Below are 25,393 nucleotides of genomic sequence, written 5' to 3' on the forward strand. Positions count from 1 at the left end.
GCAATTTTGTTATGTCCATGGAAGCATATGATATTCATTGCATGGGACCATCATTAATGCTGACTCTCTGGGAACCTGTCTTATGTTGTTTCCACTTGGGGCAGGTTAGCTAGAAAATTGATCCGATTTTATTAAAGAGTCATTTTCTTTGCTGTCTGGCAGTAGTCTCTGAAAAGATGTTTTGTCTTTTTAACACTTGGTGATTGCTCTAATAGCATCTCAGAAGTCTGATGCCCAAATTGACTTTCACACACAAAACAACTTTGTGGCTAAATTTTTGACTCTCAGCATGGACAGTTTAAAATAGAGCTCAAAGGATCCCTCCCCATTTATGCTGCAGGTGAAACCATTGTTTTTATTCACATCCCTTTAATTAAAAATAGAATACATTTACATTTACAGAAGGTTAATTATCCACCCTTTTTTTATATACATTTAACTATAAACAAATGGTGATATTTAGTGTATGGTTCATGATTTCTCACAGTTGGACACTTCACTTAGTCTTTGATGCGATCGTCATATTCAGTGGTAGTAAATACTCTCTTATTCTCAGCTCTTACTCTCCCTGGATGGAATCTATCTTCCATCCAGACTGAACAAGTTTTGAACAAAAATACCAAAAAAAAAGAAATCCCACTTCTCTTCTAGTTTGGGGGAGTAAGGCCTGTGTGTAATAAAGAAGCAACTTTATTTTGCTTAAAGGTTTTTTTGAAAATTCCCACTTAGCTGCCTATTGATCAAAGGATAGTGGTTTAGTCAGGCTGATGGCTTAGAGGGATAAGATCTGTGAGAAAGAATCTTGCCTCTGACTGACTTTATTGTGTAGGCAGTAGGGGATTCCTTCTAGTGGTTTAAAAAAAAAATATAAATATATATAAAAAATTTGTCTTTTGGAGATGTGATAGTGAGAAACAGATTTTAGGACAGAGCAGGTAGAGGTGGAGATTGTAAAAACATTCTCAGAACATGTTTCTTTAAAATTATCTGCCAACAAACCTTTGTAACAGGAACCTGATATTCCCCAAAGCCCAGCAGCTGAGGCCAGATGTTCGTTTGTGGTGTGAGCAGAGGCCACCATCAACCGGGATGAAGTCAGGATGGAGCCTAGTGTGAGAACTGTGTAAGGACGTGGCATCGACAGGATGCTCTGTGCCTGTTACGGACGTGCTGAGCGGAGGAGAAGGGGTGATGTGCCGAGGCAGGAGCCTTGACGCGTTCTTCCAGGCGCCCTTGGACCTACAGTAGATTAATGAACAAAAAACAAGGCAAGGGAAAAGTAAGCATGCTGTTCCTTAACACAGGTGCCCTTACACCCACGGAGTTCTCTTTTAGGTTGACTTAGTTTAATTCAAGAATTCAGGGCTCAGACCCCTTTGCAAAGCATTGTGCTGAGCTGTGGCTAATGGTCTAGCTTAAATGCAGCCTAAATTTTTTATTAATATAACAAACTAATTAAATACATTTAAACAAGAGTCAATCAGAGCGCACATTTCTAGCTTAAAATTTTGCACCAGTTGAACTTGAAATTAATTTTTCGTAACTAAAGGCAGCATCTTGATTTTCAGAAACTCCCCTGGGGAATGGTCTTAGAACTGTCTTTCCTGCCCGAAATCCCTCTCTGGTTGCACAGAAATCTGGCAAAGATCCTGCAGACATGTGAGGTTTCATTACTTTTTGAAAATTCTTATCTTTTTCACTCTTACTTTGAGATTGGCTATAGAGGAAATTAAAGTCAATTTTTAATGCACTATACTCAAGACATGGCAAAGAGCTTGCATCGTGCGAAGTGCTGCATCAGACCCTACACCCCTCTCTCCCCGACTTAAGTTTCTACCCGGCATGTCTGAACAAATGAGTTTGTAAAGGTGATGGGCAAGCACTTGCAGGCGGTATGTCACCCTGAATCCTACCTCCCTTTCACTGGGGGGCTGCAGGAGGAGGCTGTGTTTGAGCGGAGCGCAGAATGGCATGGAGACAGGCAGCGCTCAGCCTAAGCCAGCCAGGCTCAGAGGAAGCCCTGGCTGCAGCTTCCCAAGTGACTGTGCTGAAGTTATTCCGAAGGGTAAAATTATGGTTGAACCTGCTTTATAATAACCATGTCCTGAAATAATTTGAACAGACACTGTTTTAAAGAGTTGAGCATTATAATTTGTATTTACCATGGAAGTTTTTTCCCCTCTTGCAAATTATTCTAAATGTTTCCCAGGTTGCAGGACACATTGGCGATGTTATTTTCTTGTTTTGTTTTGCTTGCTGTCTCAAAGCATAAAACATGCACATAACCTCCCATAATTCAAGATCTGTCATAAGCAGGTCTTCGCTAAATTTCCATCTTTGGTTGGTTGATGTTTTTTTGTTTTGTTCTGTTTTTAAGGGTAAGGAAAGCTATACTGTATGTGGGTATTATAATCACAATCTGTTTGTCCTTTCTGTCTACCAGATCCCTTCAACCCTTCAAATATTTTTAATCTATTTTATGAAAGAGTCAAGCACTTTACTTGCCCTGGAGCATGTAGCATACGTTTACAGCAAAGGCATCAGAATGACCCCGTGGAGATCCTCTCTGTGACTTCTCTTTTGCAATCCCATCTGCGCTCTCACAAAATATGGCCAGAAGTGGAAAATTGCAGCAATGCGGTGGTGGCCTGCAGCTTCCGTGCATTACGGAGCTGGCTGCAGCAGGCTATAAAATATGATCCTTGTGTTTCGGATGATCCTCCCTCCCTTGTCCTCTTTTGTCAGTTTACTTGGAAATACAAATTTATGTGCATCAAGACAATGCAATACTATAGGTAATGCTTTCAGTCAGTCTTATGCACCAGTCAGTACCAGAATTTTAGCTTTATATTCTTTTAGGTATGTAGCTCACCGTGCAGCTTTTTTTACCCACTGTAGTTATCCATTAGCTTAAGATTTTCATAACCCAGGAGGACACTTAAATCTCTCTTCAATCATTATGCCTCTGAACACTTTCCCCTAATGTCATGGCTTTCTTTTGGAATCTTTAGTCTTAGGATTTTTATCCTCCATTTGCCTGCATTGCATTTGCCATCCTACAAGAATTTTCCTGAATTACTCTAGCCTTGTATATTCTCGATGGTTAAGGTGATAGATGATGGGGATGTGGGGAGATAGAAAGGTACGTGCGGTACTCCTCAACCATCTGTCAGATGCCAAGAACGCTGAACTTAGAGCACCTCAGCTTTCTGACTGTCCCCGTGTGCATCCCAATGCAAAGCATGTGGGGATCCCCCAAAGCTTTAGCATCTAAATGCTGCCGAGTCCCACGCTCCTTCATTTTTGCTTCCTGCCACCATGGACTGTCTCACGCCTTCGCGAGGGAGAGGATTGTGGTGGCAGGAACCAGCCTGAACCATGCTGACAGATCCAACAAGGAAGCAAAATAGTGAGGGTAGTGCCAGCAGGGCACTGCGTCCCGCTGCACCCACTGGGCTTTGCTTGGGCTCTCCAGCATAGATGGTGACCTGAAAACACTTTCAGAAATCGTCATTAAAGTCATGTGGATCTGCTTATGCATAATCTTTTTTTAAAACAACAAAACAGTTTGTGCTGTCTCCAGGATTCATAGGAGCCAGCTATTTCAGAGTGTTATTTACTTTTATGATGTTTATCTTTCGCCCACTGGTGGGTGTGAACATCACTGGCTTTACAGTGTGCAAAGCAACGACCTAGGACTATTTTTACATCAGACTTTTTTTGCCATTTTAGTTTACACAAACTTTTCTTTTAAGGATCCCTCAGAGCTGTAAAAACAATATAGCACAATCTGATGCTTCACAGTTAAGAAGAGGAAATTAAAACACCCTATGTTTTTCATTTTAGAATTAAGGGCTATGTGAAGTAACCAGTGAATGCAGCTATTTAAGGCATAAAGTATGAATGGTTTCAAGTATTTCATTCCAATCACTTTTGTCTCCCATTTTTGATTAATGAGGCAATGTAAAAATAGAATAAACCTGGCATTTTAAATCAGAGATTAATTAAATTAAAACCTAATAATTTAGAGTAACTTATCTGTCTCTAAGTGTGGTATTACTTGACATACAGTATGCATGTATCATCCTTTTTCTATGATTTATTTTTAATTGTTTAGCTTGAGATGATTTTCTTCTTCCTCTCCGCTTAGCCAGGTGAGAGTTCCTATTCACTGTAATTCACTGATGAAGGTGCTTTACGTAGCCAATACTTAAAATTCTTGTATAACCATAACTTTATTTCCTTACAAGAGTGGGATTTTGTGATTATTTTTTTTATTAAAAAGTAAATTGATGCTCATCAAGAGCTTATTTACTGTCTGATCCTTTCTTTGAAGGGCACGTGACTATGAGATTGTTAAATATACGGGTGTCCTAAGAAGCTTAAATTCTGTGCATAAAAATAAAGACATCGTTAGCTGATGTGACTTTGCCTCTGACCTGCAGAGTAGAAAGTCAGAATCAAGTTCTTTGTCTGGTGGAGCATTAGCAGCCATCCTTCAGATTGCAAAGATGTGCTTGCTGAGAGAAAGTTCCGTGTGTATTGTGCTGTTTACCTAAGGGTTATATTCAAGACACTCTCTGAACAGCTTGGATGATTATTGAAAAATGCCTTATAGTAACTTCCAGCCTAAGTTGATCGATATTAGTGCACAGCTTTACATGGGAGGGAGGGAGCTATTTAAACATTGAGAGCCTCCGGGATAACAGCGAATGAAAAAATAATGCAGAACAAATACGTTGAAGGGTTCAAGAGAGAAGAATATCTTGTCTCTGTGCAGGGGAAAAAAAAAAAATTGTTAAATTGCAGCAGAAAAACCATTTGAATTCACTATTAATAAAGTGAAGGTGGATTTTTCCCTAGGCCAAAAAGTGAGGGGGAAAAAAAAAGAAAAGCAAACCCAACAAATTGTAGCACTCTTTAATGTAGAGAGAAGCCGAGTTATCTACACGCATCCTCCCATAGAAAGCCTGCCTTCACTGCAAGTCTCTGAGAAGTTCTTGGTCTGTGGCTCTGTACTAAGCCCCCAGCTGGGACTTATTCCCCCTCCCCAGTGCAGGCAAAATTCAGAGATACTGATTTCTATGCCAAGAACACCAGAAAAGGAAAACCTCACTTCTTTCAGCGTCTTAGAACATGAACAATGCAGAGAGAAAGGGTCCTAGCTCCTGAAAATAGTGCTTTTTTCCCCCCCTCACAAACATGTAATAATTAAAAGGTAAATGTTTCAATGTTTTATTTTGATGTGTAGATTTTTGCAACATTCAAATGATCTGTGACATTTTAGATGCCCTGATGGAGAAGACAGGCATTTTTCTGGTTTGTTGGTGGGAACGTGAAGAGAGGAAACTATGTTGCAAAAGAGACTTCCTCCTCTGTTCTCCACGGAAATTAAACGTGCAAGATTCACAGAAGTCTTGTGGCAGATGATATCCTAAGAAACTGGAAGTCAGGAGAGATATCTTTGCCACTAATTTTTCCTGACTTTTGCAAGAACCATCAAGTTCCCATGTCCTGATTCCCGGTCTGTAAACAATGAGTCCTTGGTTTTGTCAGTTTGTAATGAAACCATCAGGCTGCAGCATCGCATTCACATGGTGGTTGACAAGATAGAGGAGGATGCAGGAGAAGGTGGTGAAGCCAGCTTGACAGAAGGGCAATGGGGGAAGGGAAGAAATAGGTTTGTATCATGGAAAATGGGAAATAAGTTGATCTCTTTCACAGAGCAAGATGGAAGATGAAAACCTAGTTTCTAATGGGGGGACACGGGAAGCAAATTGACTTGCTGAAAGATCTTTGGACACGGAGTGAAAAGTGTGATGCACCTGTAAAGCCTAGTGGTGAAAAATCTTTTTCTGGTGTAAAATGATGTAGAAAGAGGAGGCTTCAAGTACAGAGCCAAACGGGATGGGAACAGGATAGATTCCTCTAGTAGGTCAGTTGGTGTTAGCTTCCAAAATTTAAAGAAGTTTGGAGTACTTGGCATCCTTTTCTATGAGTTGTTTGGCACGTGTGTGTTATGGAGCAGACTGAACTTCCATCACTGCGGAGGGTTCAATGGGAAAGTAATCGGTGTATAACTCATTGTTGCTTTGACTGTTTTCTGCTTTGTTTCAGCTGTGTTTGTGACTGATGGGGGATTGATGGGAAAGAAGTCATGACTATTGATATGAATGTTTCTTAAATATGATTCCAATATAACTCTGCTTACCATGCTGTGCAGAAACTCTGCAGTTTTGTAGGAAAGGTGGAGCTCTAAGAACAGTCATGGAAATGCTTTGCAGTGTAGAATACTTTTTTTTTTTCTCTCGAATCAAGTTAGCAACGTGTCTGATTGTTGTACCACGATGGAGAAAGGATTCTGCGGGGCCTAGGAAAGGGTGGATCCAGTTCCTGCCTGCACTAACCAACATCACCGACTGCTGCCCCTGACTTGGGAAACATATTTTAGGAAGTCTCACGACTGTAGCACAGGACTGTAATTTTGCTTTGTGACTCATGCTGAGATATAGTCCCTGCGTGTCTTTTTGTCCGGGCACCTAATAAAGCTCAGGCCACGCCTGTTTATGGATGCAGCAAAATGGCAGGGAGCTTATTTTTATACCATTGATTCTGATGAATGCCACTTATAATCAACACCTCCACGAGGAACTGGCTTGTGTGCAGAAATGCTCTTTAATTGAAGGGTGCACGTCAGCAGCGCAATGTGGTCCTAGTGTGTTTATCTCGGGAAAGCCAGAAGCATTACAGTTACAGAATAGCAAATGCTTTGAATGGATCGTATTTATTTTATGATTTCTATGATCATATATATCTTTTGACGATTTTCAAGATGATTCTTGTTTGTAAAAAGTGGAACGTGGTCACTTTAGAATGAGATAATTAATTCTGTGAAGGGACCAGATGACGATTTTGGGAAGCGTCCCTGTCCTACAGAACATGCAGGTCACCATGCTCTTCTGATGAGACAAAAAAATGACTTGCAAGAAGCTGTTAGGTTAATTACTCTTTAGAAAAGGGGGTTAAATTCTAAGAAGTGTGCAGTACTCTGTTGATAGAACGATGGCTGCTGACAGATTAAAACAACAAAAATATTTTGGAAAAGACACCCCCCCCCCCCTTTTTTTTTTTAAACAGCACAACAAATTGAAGCTGTGAATTTTGACAATGGCTTTTGAGCTGGCAAGATTCAAATGTGCATCAAATGAAACTGCATTTTAATGCATCAGTTTGAATAAAAATGAAGGGACAATTTTAAAAATCAGTGATAGAGATCTAAGGGATGGTCACTTATGTTTTTTTCACGGACTGTGAGATGGAGCTTAGAGGATGCTTGCAGTCTGTTTTGCCCAGAGCATCTTATTTTCAAACTGAGCTGTATTCAATTGGATGAGAAGCACTGCCTATTTTTACTGCCCAGTGCTAACAAACTCATCTTCAGACCTCTGTTTACTCAATTATTATTGTCAACATTTTTGTCTAAACATTTTGGGTTGATTTTGTCAGAACAATTTCCCCCCACCCCTCACCCCAGAGTGTTAAAGGTACACGTAGTGCTTGCAGAACACGGTGTATGTGCACGCTGCGCGTCATGGCCAACATAGAGCTTATGGTCATCAATCATTCGATTGTTCTTTAAACACTGTTTTAACAGGCATTCGTTGTATAAATGGATCGGGTTATTGACCTTTGCCAGCAATTGCTTGCTACATGTCATCATGGCTTAATGACATTATCAAGGAAAGTATTCTGTATTGCAGATACTTTAAAGGGTTCATGCATTGTCTCTCACTAGGACACATGGCTGGCTAAAGTATCATCTTGAATTAGCAGGGTATTTGATGTCATTATTAAAATATGCAGAGCATTTCCAGCTACTTATGGAATAGGAGAGTGAAATACTTCTCTTTTCTACAAAAGCAAAGCCCAGGAAGAAGAGTTATTTGTTATAGTGGAATATTTGTTTTGAAATCCTACTTCTTTCTCCTTTACGATTTAATCTTCTACCTGGAACAGAGTAGCGTGGTCCTCTGAATATCCTGTGAAAATTGTTTGACTGGTCTGCAGAGCTCCAGCTGCAGCTCCTCCATTTCTAGGAATACTATAGATCTAATTGGCACTATTAAATCATTACAGCACATAATAGATGGAACTTCTGACTAAATCAACTATGTTTTTAATGAAGATAAGAGTTTTTAAATTAGAATGGATACAGCATTCTTTATTTATTTCTATGGGGTGGGAAGGTTGTTAACTGTAATGGCTGATTCAATTTAAATGAGGGAAAGTAGCCAGTATTCTACAAATTTTCTCTTCTGGTTAAAATTTAAGGTGGAACTGACTTTTCAAATCCCAAATTATGAAATTGAGCTATTTAGCTGACTATTTGTAAGTTTTTCCAGTGTGTAGATCTACTGCGGTTTCTGTGGCTCCTCATGTTACAATCTTTTAAGTTGATCTTCTTTTCACAGGAAAATATACACATATCACACAAATTACAGTCTTAGAATCCTATAATTTCCTTGTTTGTTGCATTAAAATTCGGACTCTTCATGAATCAGAGAGAGTTCTTAAAAGCTTTAAAATGGGTATTAATCAACAAATCTTCATGCCATTGCTAGAAAATAATTAAGTAGCATTACTTTGACTTTATAGTGGGGAGAAATGCTTAGAAGCCTTGGTAACCTGGAAAATAGATATCACAAAAATGTGAATGTTACTCTGTTGTTCTGTAGTCATTCCTCTTTTAATCCAAAGACCTTTTTTTGTACAAGGTACAGATCTTGCTGCTGTATTACTCCATTACATATGTCTTAGTCTTTGCTTTTCTCCTGCTGGCTGAGATCCTGTTCTTCAGTATTCCAGATTTCTCTCCCTACATTGTGTTTTGATCACTAGTATATTCCAATCAGTTCTTTAACTTTTGTCTTATTTTCTTTTCCATTGCCTTTGCAAAATATCTTCTCCTGTCATTTAATTTTAATGCTTATTATTGTCAAGTTTTCCTGATGCTTAATTAACAGTGTTCCAGTGAAAAGCTGGAATATAAAGCACAAGGGATAGCCTTCAAGAAAAGTAGGATTAAGATCAGAAGTAGTAAATTCTTGTCCTTCTTTCTGACTTCATATGGCTTTAAGTTAGTTTACATCCTTCTTTTGTCAGCTTCTAACCTGACAAAAATGGTAATAAGAGTTTTTACTGCTGGGAATATTGTGGAGATTAATAGCAACTACACAATTTCATAGATTTTAAGATGTGGAAGGAAAACTGTAGTTATTTGTCCAGGGGTTCTGCATTGAGGCTGCAGAAATTCAACAGTTAATTCTGCAATAGAGAAAATATTCCTACCACACAACTGTAAACCAGGTGTAACTTCAAGGAAGGAGGGGCAACAAGCAGGTATAAAACTGGTGCAGGGGAGGAGAATCAGGACATAAAAGCACTATTTGAGAGTTTCTTCTAAGTAAATCTCCTCACAGCAGTCACCATTCTTTTTGCCAGGTTTACATTTGATTGCTGGCTTTGACAGCTCACTGTTGGCAATAGGTTTCATAAATGTCTAATCCAGCTGGATTGTTCTGTCTTCACATTCTCTTCCTACATCAATAGTGTATATTCTTACCCAAAAAAAAAGAAGGAAAAAAAATAGGAGAGAAAAAGCTGGTTGCTTCCATTTTGAGATTTAAGATAAAACAGAAAATATAATCTTAATAATTAAAGCTGTGAACACTTTGGTGGTGTTTTGTTTTGTTTTGTTTTGGTTTGGGGGTGGGGGGAAGCAAAAGCTCACAACGCATCCTTAACATCTTCAAGATAGATTCAGAGCTGTGATTTCAGCACCAAGACCTAACAAACATCGCATACAAAGTGCAGTAAATGCAGTATTCATAAATGTATATGCTCTTTGTGACTTCATGTCAGCAGGGTTCTGTAGACCCTCATTTGTATCAAATAAACTTCAAATGATAAAGAATACGTGCCAGCCAGGGACGAGTATCACTTTGAATTGTTCCTTGTGTATCGTAGCTGAAATGGGAAACATGGCTGGCTTCCTGTTTGTCAAGAGTGAAAACCAGGCACATTTTCTGTAATTATTAGTAATACTGTCAATTTAATAAATTATTCACTCATGACAACAGGATTTACATTCTATTTCCCGATAGCTTGTGGGGGATAGTGTTTGTTTCAGGAAGGTAAAATCTGACAGTAATGCAGTGTACATTATAAATCCCTATGTCACACCTGCACTGCAACAATGAAGACAAGTGCTGATAACTTGTTTCTTACAATACCTTCCTTCTCCATCACGGATGATACCCACACGTGCTTGCTAGATTTTGTGCTGTTACTTATCCATTCTGGGACTAGACGTTTAGAAATTCGTCTAGCGCAAAGGTCCGTGTTTGTGGCTGAGATTTCCATGAACTTCAGAAGAAAATGTGATTGCATGGTATATCGATGGACAATAGAGGAGTTGGATCAGAGATTGCAGGAGGGTGATGAGGTGATGAGTTGTTTATGCTCAGCTCCTCACAATCATGGCGACATGGGAGAACGTGCAGGAATGCTTGAGTAAAAATTTAACAAGTGAATGATATCTGAGCTGAGAAAGGAATTAATGTGCTGATAGCAAATGGGAGAAGCCAGACTACGAAGGGATTGGCTATGGAAGAAATGTAGCTGTTGTTTAATGTGCTGAACTGGGAAGAGGCAATGACATGAATAGAGAGTAAAAGATGACAAGTATGGTGCTAAAAAAATGGTGTTTGTACCAATGTTCTGCATTACTGTAGATGATACATAGATTTTTGTCAAGGCTAGAGAAAAGGATGTAATAATATAAAAAAAGGGTGAAAGCCTAGAAGAGAGTTTTAGGAGGGTGAATGGATGGGACCAGTATGTTCCCTATTGATGTCATGCAGAAAGAATGGGACAGCTTGCCCAAAAATGAGGACTGAAAAATGAGAGCTGAGTAAAAAAAGATGTTGAGGCTGGGTGCAAAAGAGGAAGATCGTGTTGCACGTCATGAGAATAGACAGAGTGGAGACATGTTGGGGGGACAAGGAACTTCTGCGTAGTGTTGAATTTGAGTTGAAGGCTGAGCAATGAGGGAGGTGGGAGAGGAAATGGCAGTGTAGCAGAGAGGGAAATCTGCCACTTATTAAATAGTAGCTGAGTTTATGCATGAGATTCTCCAGGCGTAAATCAACTGCAGACCCGTGGGGAGGAAAGGAACCAAAACCAGAGCCTTATGCAGCCCTCAGAGAGAGGGCAGGATCCCGGGTGCAAATGGAGGAGGAGATTTCAAGAGGGAAAGCACGACGAGTTGCGTCAAAGGCCCATACGAGCTTTCATCATCCACCAGCTCCTCATCTGGGAAGTTTCCCTGTCCCTCCATCCATCCTTGTGTTAAGCAGATGAGCTGGCTGTGGCTGTGGCAGTAGAAGCAAGCCAACACTCTGGGTTGGGGTGGGATGGTTTTCAAAATGCTACTTATCTTCTACGTTGTCTCTGGGTTGGGATGGTGGCTTTCTAAGAGGAATCCCCACGCGCACCCGTGGTTGAAGTGATAGTTTGAAATTGAATGGGAGGCACAAAAAATTCTGATTATTTGCTGTAAGATGTCCTGATAACAGACGCTAAGCAGTATGTGGGACCTTCCTTGTTTTAGTGGAATTCTAGTAGAAACATTATTTACCCCTATTTTACAGATAGAGTAAATAAGATAAAAGAAATAAAATGACTTGCCAAAAAATCAAACAGGATCTGTGGTCAGCTCATAGTCCCTTGCTTGTAAGTAGTCCGGTTTGTTTCTTTGTAATTCAAAAGCAATTAAAGCAGTAAAAAGAAATAAAATAGAAATAAAATAAAACGCAGCATGTCGTCAGCAATTCCTTTGCTAAAATTTGTGATATGATGTGAAAGAGGTTGAGGCTTTCCTTCTTCATAATACATTAAAAATTATTAAATTTTTCTTTTTCCTTAAGTAGGAAATATTTAATTGCCATTTAAACTGGTTCTTTAGAATCCCATAGTTTTACCCACAATAATCCAAGAACATTTAATAAGTCTTAAAATATTCATAACACACGGAGATCATTACTCTTGAGACCTTTGTACAAAGCAGTGAAGTGTGTTAGACATATGGCAGAAACCTCTTCATTTCTTATTTCTTGCTATGATTATATGAAAGAAAGGAAAATTCTCTGTTCTTTTCCCCATTGCAATCTGCATGCCATTGTTTTATCTGTTGTGGGCCAAAGTCATCTCATACACGTGTTCACTGAAGAACATGGAGTTAATCAGGCTTGAATTTAGCTCAGGAAACATAAGCACAATAATGGTAAATTACTCTTTTGTTTCAGTTTTCCGTACAGTATTTCACATAACAAAAAAGAGGAAATTATTTATTTCTATATCCCACATGATGTTAACAGCCCAAACTGTGTTGCATGACAGATGCTGGTACCTAGTTTTTATATTATTGGTAATTATCTAAAGCCGCTAATTGCTGTGGTATTGGGTATTAAGAAAAAAAAAACAAAAACAAACAACAATTGATATGTCCTCCATTGGAAATGTATCATAAGTATCAGAAGCCTTTGTCATGGTGCTGACTGTATGCAGAGAGGATGAACAATTTTGTTTTAATTATATTTCAATGTGATTGTCTAAAGTCAAGTGGAACCTCTATGGATTATATCTAAAATAAACCGGTGGTTACAGTATATGGTCATAATCCCCAGATCTGTTGTGTCGAAATGACAGTATAATGAGTAGAAGTTAAAATGTCCTCTGCTTTCAAGTCATCACGGTTGTCATTTGATTAAATAATAGTGCATTCTGTTTGATGTCTGGCTTTATTATTCAGAAGCACTTCAGTATATGTGTCCTACCTTTGTATTATGTGCTCCTGGCAACCAGGTATCCATATAGGTTCTTATTTACACACCTGCAACGGATACACTGTACGTTTAGCTTGCATGTGTGCTGCTCGAGTACGGAATTTTAATTATTCCTCTTAATTATGGTGCATTCACCAAAAAGAGGGAAATCATTGGTCAGGTACAAAAAGAAACTGCTTAGTATTTGAAGGAATTTGATAATTTTGTTGTAGTTCGTAGCTTGGCAGGTGGTAATAATGCTATGCCAGCACTGTCAAAATATGAAAATTAAAGTGACGATGGGTTTTAATGAAATCCATTTGACAAATATAATTAAGGTGTTTTAATATGAAGCCCTGTAATAAAGACTACCGGTGGACTCCCTGAGGTCCTGACTAATTGTGTAGATTGCTTTTAAGCTTTGAATAGTTTTATTGGATAATGAACTGTTAAGAAGTGTTAGATCTTTCTTAAGCAGAATTTGGTTTGAAAAAGAAGAGGAGAGACAGGCCTGAGGTGTGGCATTTTAAACATAATTAGAAGAGAGATTTAAGTTAACATCTTTGATCTTGCTGTCAGTTTTTGATTAGAGCTGTAAATGCTTTAATCAAGTGCAGTGTAGTCATTACATTTCTAACTGTTTTTAAACTGCGAAATTGCTGAGACACTGACATCGGTTTAACACTTCTTGAGAATTTCCAGCAAAGTTATGTTTGTAAACTGGGTGTTTGCATTAAAATGTCAGCCTGCAATAATTTACCCATTCAGTAGATGATGGAATAATTATATTTGGAGCTCAAATAATTTGGAAATCCTTTATGAGATTAAACTTAATGTCCTGTAGTTGAGTGTGTGTCACTTCAGATTTCATTTTTAAAATAATTTCTAATATTGTTTTTTTCAATTAAAATTATATTCAAACTAGTCCTTGTAATGAAAATGAATATAGAAGAAGCTAAGTGCAGTATTTGAGCGCCTTCTGTAGGAATACAGTCCTTTTAGTGACAGATAATGTGTTCTGGCAATGTGGATTCCTTTGCACCCATGTTAGAAACAGGCAAACAGGCACAAATATTTACCAGGTGTTACAGCAGTGGCCGAACCAGTAATAAAATTGTGTTCTCTCGAATCCCTGTCTTGCAATGTTAAAGCCTGCTTGAAGAAATTTTAGAAAGATCAATTTATTAGTTTTTTTTACTGACAATAGCTCCAAAACAGCAATAAAATGTGAAAATGGGCAGAGGTATGTAAGATCAGTGAGGATGGCTGGCTGGGTGGTACCAGCCCGTAGGTGGCATGCCTTTCATTTCAATACAGAACCCAGCAGTGCCAGGTCCTTTCCCACATCTGACCGTGCCCTCCCTGGGTTCTTGATCTTTGAGCATGACAGAAAATCCAGATACTTCTCCCTCTATTGTGTTGGGCTGGGGGCTGCTGGGCATACTGTTTCGCTCGTGTTCGTCCTCCAGAAACATAGAAAAAAAGCTACAGTGAAGAAATATGTACTTAATCTCTTCTGTCTGCAGCGTACAAAACTTTCACACAAATAAATGTTAAGTGGCCTGCCAGCAAGTCCTATAAAATTGTTAATTACATCCCACAGCAGACCATCTGATGTCTTTGGAAATATATTGTGCACACTAACATGTCTGAGGGCTGGCAGACCAGGAAGGAGGCGAGATGTCATCCAAACCTAGGACTTTTTACAAGGGCATGTGGTGATAGGACGAGGGGTAATGGCTTCAAACTGGAAGAGGGTAGATTTAGATTAGATACCAGGAAGAAATTTTTCACTCTGAGGGTGGTGAGACACTGGCACAGGTTGCCCAGAGAAGCTGTGGCTGCCCCATCCCTGGAGGTGTTCAAGGCCAGGCTGGATGGGGCTTTGAGCAACCTGGTCTGGTGGGAGGTGTCCCTGCCCAGGGCAGGGGGTTGGAACTGGATGAGCTTTAAGGTCCCTTCCAACTCTAACCATTCTATGGCTCTGTGATCCTTCCAGACTGTTCAGTGGTAAGCTGCCCTGTTCCGGAGCAGTTTGTTTTTAGAAGTGTCTACGTTTGCCCCCAGTTAAACCATATAGCAGTAATCTAATGTAGAGATGCCAAAAGCATCCATAAGTGTTGGTGGGTTCTTCCATCGGAAGAAATCACGCTTTTCATCTTAGACACTTAATGAAAAATCACTTTTTGCAACAATTTTTCTTTGCAGGGATGCCTTAGAAACAAATTTTGTCTACATACAGTAAAGGCTCCATGTAAGTCCACCTCTTAAACACCACCTGAAAAGCTTAACTTGATCCTTAAAATATGATTCTGCTCTGAGGCGTGCTGTAAAAAATGTATTATGGGAAAGTCTGTATTTCCATCTCAGCAATTCCAGAGGAAATATCTTTGTTTGACAAGTACAAGAGGAGAGACTTTTTTAAATACTTTTTTTAAAAAATATACATAGCGCTGCAAACTCAGCCTGGATTTTAAAATCAGTCTGTATTCTTTCCTTCTCGTATACCTCCTGATAACAATGATTTGCCAGGCCATTGGGCTTTTTCCATTGTTCCCTCTCTTCCCTTACTGTGGGTTTATTGAGGTAGTGGTTTTCTCAGCATTACTCTGTGTGTAATCGAAGGCAACATTGCAGATGGAAATAACTAGCACTTAGCTCATGTGTGTGAAAAAGTAGCGGAATCCATAGCTGCATTGGTCCTGCAGGGTAAAAATAAAATTATAAACAAAGGCAGAAGGGCTTGAGATGGGAAGGTATAAGTGGAGGAAGACAGGATTACATAAGTGTGCTGTGGAAGCAGCACAGAGATGTTTATAGAATCGTAGGGTTGGAAGGGACCTCTGGAGATCATCTAGTCCAACCCCCCTGCCAGAGCAGGGTCATCTTAGAGCAGGTTGCACAGGAACGCGTCCAGGCGGGTTTGGAACGTCTCCAGAGTTGGAGACTCCACCATCTCTTTGGGCAGCCTGTGCCAGGGCTCTGCCACCCTCAAAGTAAAGTTCCTCCTCATGTTTAGGTGGAACTTCCTATGCTCAAGTTTGTGCCCGTTACCTCTTGTCCTGTCCCCGGGCACCACTGAAAAGAGCCTGGCCCCATCCTTCTGACACCCACCCTTTAAGTATTTATAAGTGTTGATAAGATCCCCCCTCAGCCGTCTTTTTTCCCGACTGAAGAACCCAAATCCCTCAGCCTTTCTTCATAAGAGAGGTGTTCGAGTCCCCTCATCATCTTGATAGCTCTCTGCTGCACCCTCTCCAGCAGTTCCCTGTCCTTCTTGAACCGTGGAGCCCAGAACTGGACACAGTACTCCAGGTGCGGCCTCACCAAGGCAGAGTAGAGGGGGAGGATGACCTCCCTCGACCTGCTGGCCACACTCTTCTTGATGCTCCCCAGGATGCCACTGGCCTTTTTGGCCAGAAGGGCACATTGCTGGCTCATGGTCATCCTGTTGTCCACCAGGACTCCCAGGTCTCTTTCCACTGAGCTGCTCTCCAGCAGGTCAGCCCCTAACCTGGACTGGTGCAGGGGGTTATTCCTCCCCAGGTGCAGCACCCTACACTTGCCCTTATTGAATTTCATAAGGTTCCTCTTTGCCCAACTCTCCAGCCCGTCCAGGTCTCTCTGTATGGCGGCACAGCCTTCCGGTGTGTCAGCCACCCCCCCCAGCTTTGTGTCATCAGTGAACTTGCTGAGGGTGCACTTTATCCCCTCATCCAGGTCATTGATGAATATATTGAAGAGGACTGGACCCAGTACTGAGCCCTGGGGAACACCACTCGTCACTGACCTCCAACTAGGCTCTGTAAGCAGTCTAGTTTATCACTTTATAGTGATGTTTTGTCCGTTAGGTGCAGGTTTTTAAATTACTGTCTATTTCAAATGAACACAGATTCTAATTGGTGGGTATAAATATCATTATGTATAAAACCAAGGCCCAAAACATAATAAAATATGCAAACTGCTAGACTTCATCACCAAACAAAAATACAGCTAAGTAAGAATTTCCTAGAGATCCCTCCAGAGGCCAGAACAAAATTCTGGGGCAGAGCTGGGACTTGAACCGCAGCCAGCCCCATAAGCTACGCACCGTCCCTTCCCTCTGCTCCTTGTCCCCCCATCTCCACGTAGCTGCTTCAGATCTCCAGAGTCCTGATAGAAGAAACATCCTTCTCTGCGAGCAGTGCCACTATCATAACAAAACTGTTGTGCGTTACACATCACACAGTTTTCTAGTTGTAAATTACCCACTGAATAAACCAACATTGGCTTGAAAGGATTTTTCCCTCTCCAAATTGCCACCTCTTTGGAAAGACACTACATTTTCAAGGGAAGCTGAAGCTTCGTGAATAATTTTGAATTCATTTTGCCTCCTTTTACAGATCAACTTTTAAAAGATTTTTTTGGTTTTGGTTGAAACCTTGAACAATAACTTTCCGCAGCAATCTCTATTATTATTTTTTAAACATCAGTACTTTTAGCCTCCAACTTTGCAATGCAGTTCTTTTATATGGCATTTAGATTTTGAGAGATTTAGTTGGTGGAAAAATGGGAAACACTGAAAGAAAGAGCTAATTAATGTTTCCTCAGCCTATCTGAAGTAAGCTATTGTGTTAGATTTTTGCCACGTTTGTAATTTATGCCTGTTAAACCTTTGTTTTATCATCTATTACTGACTTCTAGTCTTCTGTTTGCACTTACTATCTGTAACAAGCATTTCATTTTATACGGAGAAAAAATGATTTCAGTTACTTTTACTGTACCCGAAAAGGAGAATGGGATTTGCAAATGATAAATGGGGAAGTTGACTAGCTAACTAATAAAGATTTGTCTTAATCAAGTATGATTTGTCAGAACAGGAGCGCACTGGGGTCAGGGCACACGCAATGAATAATACAGCATTCACTGGAGAAAAGGACCAGGCAAAAGGCCTCATAAATATGCTGCGATTACCCATTGCTAATTCGTATTCAAAGAATGAGTTGCACTGAAGGCAGCTTCGAGGTTGCTGAGCTGTTCACCTGCTTTGTGGGTTTTCTGATGTTTAAGAAAGTTTTATATATATATACACGCTGTTTTCAGAATGCTTTATTTCTGTACAGACACTTTTTGGTCGAAGATTTTAAGCATTATTTATTAATCATCGTCTAGGTTAGTTTTATTTTTCTAATGTCTGGACACTATTTTATTTCTATTTTTTATTGTTTAAATATGAATGTGAATACAGCAGGAGATAGTTCCATTCACATTTAAAATGAATTGCTGAACAGTGCGAGAAAGGTTAAAACACTCTTTAGCTCCGTGGAAGTATTAAAGATCAAAGAAGCAGAGACTTTTTGCTTGTGTTGCCAGCTTCCCCGACTTTCTACCCCATCTGTGGTTTCAGGATAAACCTGGTGCCTCAGGATGCTGGGGGAAACCTGAACAAACCCAAATGTCATTTTATTTGGCTCTGGCTTTGTTTTCATTTGTTGACATTGCTTTTTGGTTCAAAGAGACATTGCTCAGTCGAAGGGTAGGCTCTTCTCGTAGATTTTCTGATGTCCAGAAGCTGAGATACTGCCAAGAACCTTGTTCCTATTGAGAAGCTTTATTCTTCAAGACCCATTTACATAAATGGGTCATGAAGAATCAGTCTAAAAAACTATATAAAATTGTTCCACTGCTTACAGATATAACTAGCCGACTTTGTTCTTCATCTTTGTTCTGTTTAAATGTCATATGCTGTGGTTTTGTGTAGTTAAATAAGTTTGAAGAAAATCTCTTGCTCCACACTTCAATTTTAAAACATATTTCAACATTTCAAAGTGTTTTCTTCTCTTTTGAAAACATAATGTAACTTTGTTTTCTGGTTGGCTGGTAGTCTGTCTCCTCTGTTTTGTACTCAACTCTGTGTCTTGAAATGCATGTATTGCTTTAAGAGTAAATGAGCTATAGAGGTAGGGCCAACTTTACAAGCCTCGAGCCGCTGAATGCAGGAGGCTAAGTTGCCAACTCTCTGCCTACACATTTTACGTCTTTGAAATAACCAGTACTGCAGGGCCCAAAGTAATTATTTACACTGCTTTGAGTTTAGAGCAAACTTGGTAGATGGTGGAGCGTTTTTGATTAAATTATGACTATGAATCCAGCCTTAGTTAGACGAACCAAAGATCACTGTTGTGTTATCTCAATGCTGTTCGGAGTCATAGGTTTAATTAAGTGATGGTTTGTGGCTCAAGTTTTAGAGGGTATGTTTCTGCAACTTAATTTAGATGCAGTCAGGATTGTTAGTACTCTCCCCTGCTAAATTGCTTTCAGAACAGTTCAAGATTGGAAGTACGGTAGTGAAGCAGCAACCGTTCCCTGCACCAAGCTCAGAGCGAGCAGGGACTTCTTCCGTCCTGACAGTGCTTAAAGTAGAAGGAAAACAAGATACTGAGGGTTGGTTCCCAACTTCACTTACATAAGTGATTGAAATGGGGGTAGCAAGTTGTTTACTTATTGATGCACTAAGCAAGGATTTCTTTTGCCTTAGAGCTTTTTTGAAGGAAGGCGGGGGGGGTGGGGGTGGGGGTGGTAAAAAACAATGCGAAGGAAGGAATTTGGAGTGGATGAGCATTGCCGAGCTGGTGCACGGCTAGAACAGTGGCTGGACTTCAATGTAGACAAGTGTTCAGGAGAATCAAAGTCTGCCACCTCCTGTGAATGTTGCTGGGAGGATGTTAGTGAGGGAGCTCAGATAGATGGGCGATGGGAGCAGACAGAAAAAAATGCATCAGTTAGTGAGAGATGAGTAGTTTTATACCAGCAGATTGATGTAAGTTAGGTTTTCAGAGAAGGTATGAAACCTTAGAAAAAGAAAAGGCTACTGTAGGTGAAGTTACTAGGTCTTTCATATATCATCTTTCTCCTTTCTTTTTCCTATTTTCTTCTCATTCTTCTGCTTTTTTTTTTTTCCTGGGGAAGGACAGAATAGGCCTGGACCATGGGAGGTGTTGGTTATGAAACGTTCCCAGTTTGTTCTTAAAGGCGTGTGGCATCTTCCTCAAATATCTTTTCTTCCTTATTTTGAACAAAGCTCAAAGCCTGAATTCTGCTTAGGTGTTCCGGATGTTGTTCTCTCTGCTGTCCGTGACCTCGGGATCAATGCCGCCTTTTACTATTGGCCAATGAAAATAATTTCATGAACATCCATTATAACTTTTATGGACCTTTTTCATGTGAAAAATGGTTGTATTTTAAGTTTGGTGGACATCTTGGACTTTGGAGGATTGGGAGGTATTTTTAGAGGGTTTTTTGCTTTCACAGTAACACTGGGCAACTTCTTTTATCCTCTCTTGCAACTGAACTTCTGACAGCTCTGGAAGTGTTGGATGTCCTCAGTGTATGCTGTTGACTGCCAGTACTCTTTCTACCAGTACGGCGTTTGCTTCTGCCGACTGCTGAAGAGGCCAGCTAGTCTCTACAGCATGTAGCTAATTTTTATTTTATTGTGTTAAGTGACCACTTAACAGCATGCAGATTAACTTCTCTGTGGCAGATTCTTGGGGCATTTGAGCACCAACTCTCAGTTTCACTGTTTTGTTAATGCACTCCGTTGACTTATAGCCATTATATTATCCTTCATTTATCTGTATTAACCTGTACTTGTCGTTTAATAACTTTAATGATCTAAATCCTTCTGTCTCTAATTATATTGGCTGTTTAATGTAAATATATGTCAACTGCAAATTTGTAAATTTATAGGACTTTTGCCTGTGTCCCTACACTTAAAGATATGTCATCACTTTCTTTATTAACTTTCTGCTGTCAGAAGTATAAAGCATTTGACTCAACCTTGAATTCTTCTAACTCCTGCAACATATCTTTTCCAAGTTTGTAAATCTACGTGCTGTCACCTCTGAACAGCTAACATTTAACGTTTTCTAGCATTTTTTCCAGAAACTGCTGTTGCTGATTTATCTCTTTTAGTCTCCTAAAATCTAAACTTTTAACCTGTCCAAAACGGAGTTGCTTTTGGAAAAAAAAGTGTCCCAGCCTTGAATATGTTTACTGAGTTTCTGTCTCCTTTAGTATAGTTCTTCTCCAAAAATCTTCCATAAGCTTTTGCTACATCTTCAGAGCATGAGACATCTCTGTGCAAAGACATCACAGAAGTGCGCTCCCCAAGTGGCGTTAGTCACTAGGCAAGGTGAGGATCTCAGGGTGGAAGTGTTCTCCGTTCCTACTCTGATCCCTTCTCTCATAACACACAGTGGTTTTTTGAGTTTATTTCATGATTCTGTAGGTCAGCCGTCTTGATTTTTAACATGATCTTCTGCTTTTCCCAGTGTAAATTAGTTTCTCTTTTCCCACCAATAATGACATAGCTCAGATGCATGCATTGCACCTATGATGAGATTGGGCAAATCATAGTTCCAGGCGTCCTCTCCATGATTCGGTTGGTTTTAAGCTTTTTTTACGTTTTAAAACGTATTAGAATATCTTCTGCCTCTTATGAAATGTATTTATATATATATATACACACACAGGATACACTTAGAGAGGAAAAGAGCTGTGTCAGCCATGCTGGATTATTTTATTATTCATATGAAAAGGAAAATGAGGGCTCTGTCTTCAAAATTCATAAAATACATGTTTATTTATCTAAAAGCCTGGAGAGGCTCATTCTGTATCATTCCTGTCTCTTGAGTAAATATATTAGTCATTCTTAAGGAAAAAAGTATTATTGACTTGAGTGATTAGAAAAAGCTCTTTCAAAATCAGTTTAGCTAATAAAGTAAATTAATGCTTAAATAGCTGGAGGCAAAAAAAGGAAAAGAAACACCAGTCAAGCACAACTTATTTTGCGTCCTTGATATGTGTGTAGGTATTAGAAATCAAGCTTTGTGGAACATGTATTAAATAATCATGATTTGTACACATAAATAAACACTGCATATAGATTACAGACAAATTCCAAAGTAAGGATATGTTAGGAGTGTAAAGCATTGCTAGCAGTGATCCTTATCTTTTGGGTTTATCTCAGTATAAAAGTTGAAAACCTTGTGCCAATTTTTGCACACCTGAAGGGGGAAGTTGGGTTTGCATTTGTTGCTTTTTGGGGAGTTTATTTTTTCTTCAGCTGGGGAAAGCGTCTTCTAGTTTCTTCTAATTAGGTTCAGTATTTTAGGATAAGAGCTGTTATATTTTTTTACATAACACGGTCTCATTGAACCAGGCACCATTTGTGTTGGACCCACAACATAGCATTATGGAAGTGTTCAGCACTGAAGAGGCTGGTTTCCCATACCTTGTTCAAACACCTTTAAGGTAGAATACATTTAGAGCTGTGAATTTTAGCATTCACCCTTTAAGGCTGATGCTTGTTAATATTAAGTTATGTACTTTTTCAGACTTTTTTTTTCTGTTCACCACAGCATTGTTTAAGACTGAGATAATTGCTATATCGAATATTCCTGCCCTCTGTCAGTACATAGATAATGACAATGTAAATGCATTCACCCTTCTGCTTCTCATAGTTTAGTTGTAATTTTAGAACATAATTTTATGCATCTCTCTGGGAATTTCGGTTAGAAGAGGCAGCACCATGCAGTCTTTTGTAGGACTCGGGACTGCGCTGGACTAAACATTGTCCGTACATACCGACTAAAAGGTAATCCCCAAATAATTGATGTTGTTAAGATTCTGTGGAAATAACACCATTACTGGCAACATGCGACACCCTTCATTTTGTGTATTAGTCTTAATTCATGCATCTGCGCTACAGTATATCTTAGAAACTTGACCTTTTCACATAACTGTAGTAGCATCGTCGATGATTTGCATTATAAGTAGTCTGGAAAGATCTATACAGCACTGTTGCACTAAGAGCATGAATCTGCCACATCGATGAAGGTTTTAACTGGCAGGAAAACATCAGAGTTGTGGGAAAACTTGAAAAATTATAGCAAGTGGGTAGCAATGATATCAAACTTGTAATTAGTTGTGCTGTGGGCTAATGTTACCTTTTTTCCCCAGTCCTGGACACATTCAGTTGCAAACCAAGTGAGGAGACGTCTTCATGTCATTTATAAGTCTGTATTTTCTTTATTTATTAATATTTTTGTTTGACTGTCTTGACCTTCCAGCTAAAAATCAAGTTTTACTGTCATCAGTGAATTTTCTGAGTAGAGCAAAGATATGAAGAGGATCTGTGGATAAAGATGTCAATTTATGTTTGCAAACTTATTGTGAGATTATGTTACCTCCGTTATGTCTCTTTGTTCAACTTATGTTGTTATTTTAGCCCAAAAAAGGCCAAAGATCATCAACTAAAGTGCATGTAGAGTAAAGTTGCTCCTGTAAAATTGATGATCCATCCAATTATTTATCTATAGAGGCTGCTGGGAAGAAACGCAACTATCTCAGTTCTCAGACCCCTCTGCTAGGTTGAACTTCATGGCTGAAGGTTTAATCCCTAAGTGTCATATCAACAATTCATTCTGTGATATTCTGGCTGACATGCTCTCCTTCCTTATTTATTGATGTCTTCAGTCATCGACAATGAGAGGAAAATACACTATTCGTCAAAGTGACGGTGTTTTACCCTCACTTACAGTTGATGCTGCTGTCACATTGATGGTTGGAAAATAAACTCAATCATTATAAAAAGCTAAGAGTGTGAACTTGCCAGTGACAGGAAGAAGATGAAAAAAAAACCCCACAGTAACTTGCTTAAAATTGGTGTAATAAAAATAGAACTGTTTCCTATAAAGATATTTTTGAGCTTTGTGAAATACCAAGCCATTTCAGCCATTTACTTTATAGTTATTCTTTTGAAGGAAAATCTGCTCCCTGCACTCCTTTATGTCTGTGTAAACATACATATAATTTTTAGCAATAAATATTTGTCATCATTCCACCTCGTGCTACTTGGTTAGTAATTTGTTGATTTTTTTTCCTCTCTATTTTTAAGGGATTTTGCTTTGTTTTTTTCTCCCCCAGATTACATTGAGTGCATGTATCGCTTTGTGTATTACAATATTTTGAGTGCTTTGATGAGGAATAAGCTCAGTATAGTTTCATCCAGTAAGTCCTTTGACATGCAAACACAGGCAAAGCTCTCTTGAATTGCTTTCTTAGGCTACCATTTGTATAGCTGTACTGCACCTTACAGCATTTTAACTCAATAACCACATATCTTACCACATTTCACCTTTGGGAGGCATTGTATATACAGCTAAAAGTAAAGAGCAGCAAGCCAAGAGGGACAAGATAGCATAATGAGGATGTCAATTTGTGGTCAGATATCTGAGGAAATATTTATCTTACTTGTACCGTACTTGGCAAGAGATAGAGAAATATATGTGTAATGAATTTCCTTAGACTTTATCTGGCAGAGTGTGTACCTTGTGTTAAATAGATTTAGAGAAAAAAAAAAATCCCTTGTCTCAAATTTTTAAAGTCTGGGTGATCTACTTTGGATTGTTTCCTGAAAATGGACTGTATCTATTAAAAAAAATAAGAATAGTCCTGTTTGCTCTACTAACATATTGGTGAATTTTTAATGATTGCTTTTCTTGAGGTTCCCCAAAAAATGTCATTTTAACATCCCACTCATTCCTCAGAACAAAAACAAAAGCAAGGCATGATTTTTGTTGTTTATGAAAAAAGTCATGATTTTGTTGTTTTGCTCAGTTTTGGTGCATATCTCTGGCAGGCTAGCTGAGTAGCCTAAATGAATGTGCACAGAAATGCTGGTTCTCTCACGCGTGCTGTGTGTCCTGAGGCAAGCTGCAGCTGCTACAGCTGCTTGGGTCTGTTTCCCCATCTGTAAAATGGGAATGATTTAACTTATTTTTCTCCTTCAGGGAAATACAGAGAGAGTTTCTTAGTGTTTCTATAGAGCTTTGAAGATTAAAATCTCTTCTCTATACTTGCTGCTAATATTTCAGTGTAAGAGGAACATTTGACTGAAGCTGTTTGAAGAGTACAGTTTTGACGGCTTGTGTTGTCTTTGTACCCTATCTTGTGGCCTCTCCACTCTAATTTTGCAACCTTTGGTTCAGCGTAAGCTGTGAAGCAAACAACTCCTGTGTAAACAAATGGCAATGGCAATAGATTAATGTATATGTCTGCTGTTAAAAACATCGGGAGATCCATTGCGGTGTGTCTCTGAGCTTGCCAGAAATAGCCCGTGATGGAGCAAAATAGACACCAGTAACTGGGCTTAGCCAGAAATAGCTTTTATTTAAACATCAGTGGTAAATGCTGAGAGGCATTGAAAGTGGATTTCTTCTCATATGACTTCTCAGTGGCTTTAGAGGTGTAAGGATGGATGGTGTTTTAGCAAAGGCTTCCCGACTTCCATTCTAAGACAAGGAGCGGGCTTGAGGAGCGTGTGGGAAGTATGAACACCCAGTACTTAGAGCAAGTCTGAAGGTCTTTTTGCCTTTGTTTCACAGGCCAAAGGTCAGCCTCAATTCCCAGGGCCTAAACAACCTCAAGAGATTGCAGGGGGACAGCTTCTGGTTTGGTTGTTACTT

At 39.3% G+C, this 25,393-nt stretch overlaps 1 protein-coding gene across 6 annotated transcripts in view; it reads left to right on the forward strand.

Moving 5' to 3' along the window:
* VTI1A (vesicle transport through interaction with t-SNAREs 1A) overlaps nt 1-25,393 on the forward strand; it is a 276,673-nt gene that overhangs the window by 141,828 nt on the left and 109,452 nt on the right. Inside the window, exon 7 of one of the 6 annotated variants that reach the window (XM_054205302.1) lies at nt 1,569-6,758. The exons of the other annotated variants lie outside the window; for them this stretch is intronic. Coding sequence (XP_054061277.1) covers nt 1,569-1,663 — 95 coding nt within the window. The 3' untranslated portion in view covers nt 1,664-6,758. Of the gene's footprint in view, nt 1-1,568; nt 6,759-25,393 lie in introns of those variants that run through there. 6 annotated transcript variants of the gene reach the window in all.

This window comes from Rissa tridactyla, chromosome 6, assembly GCF_028500815.1.
Source record: "Rissa tridactyla isolate bRisTri1 chromosome 6, bRisTri1.patW.cur.20221130, whole genome shotgun sequence".
Classification (NCBI taxonomy): domain Eukaryota; kingdom Metazoa; phylum Chordata; class Aves; order Charadriiformes; family Laridae; genus Rissa; species Rissa tridactyla.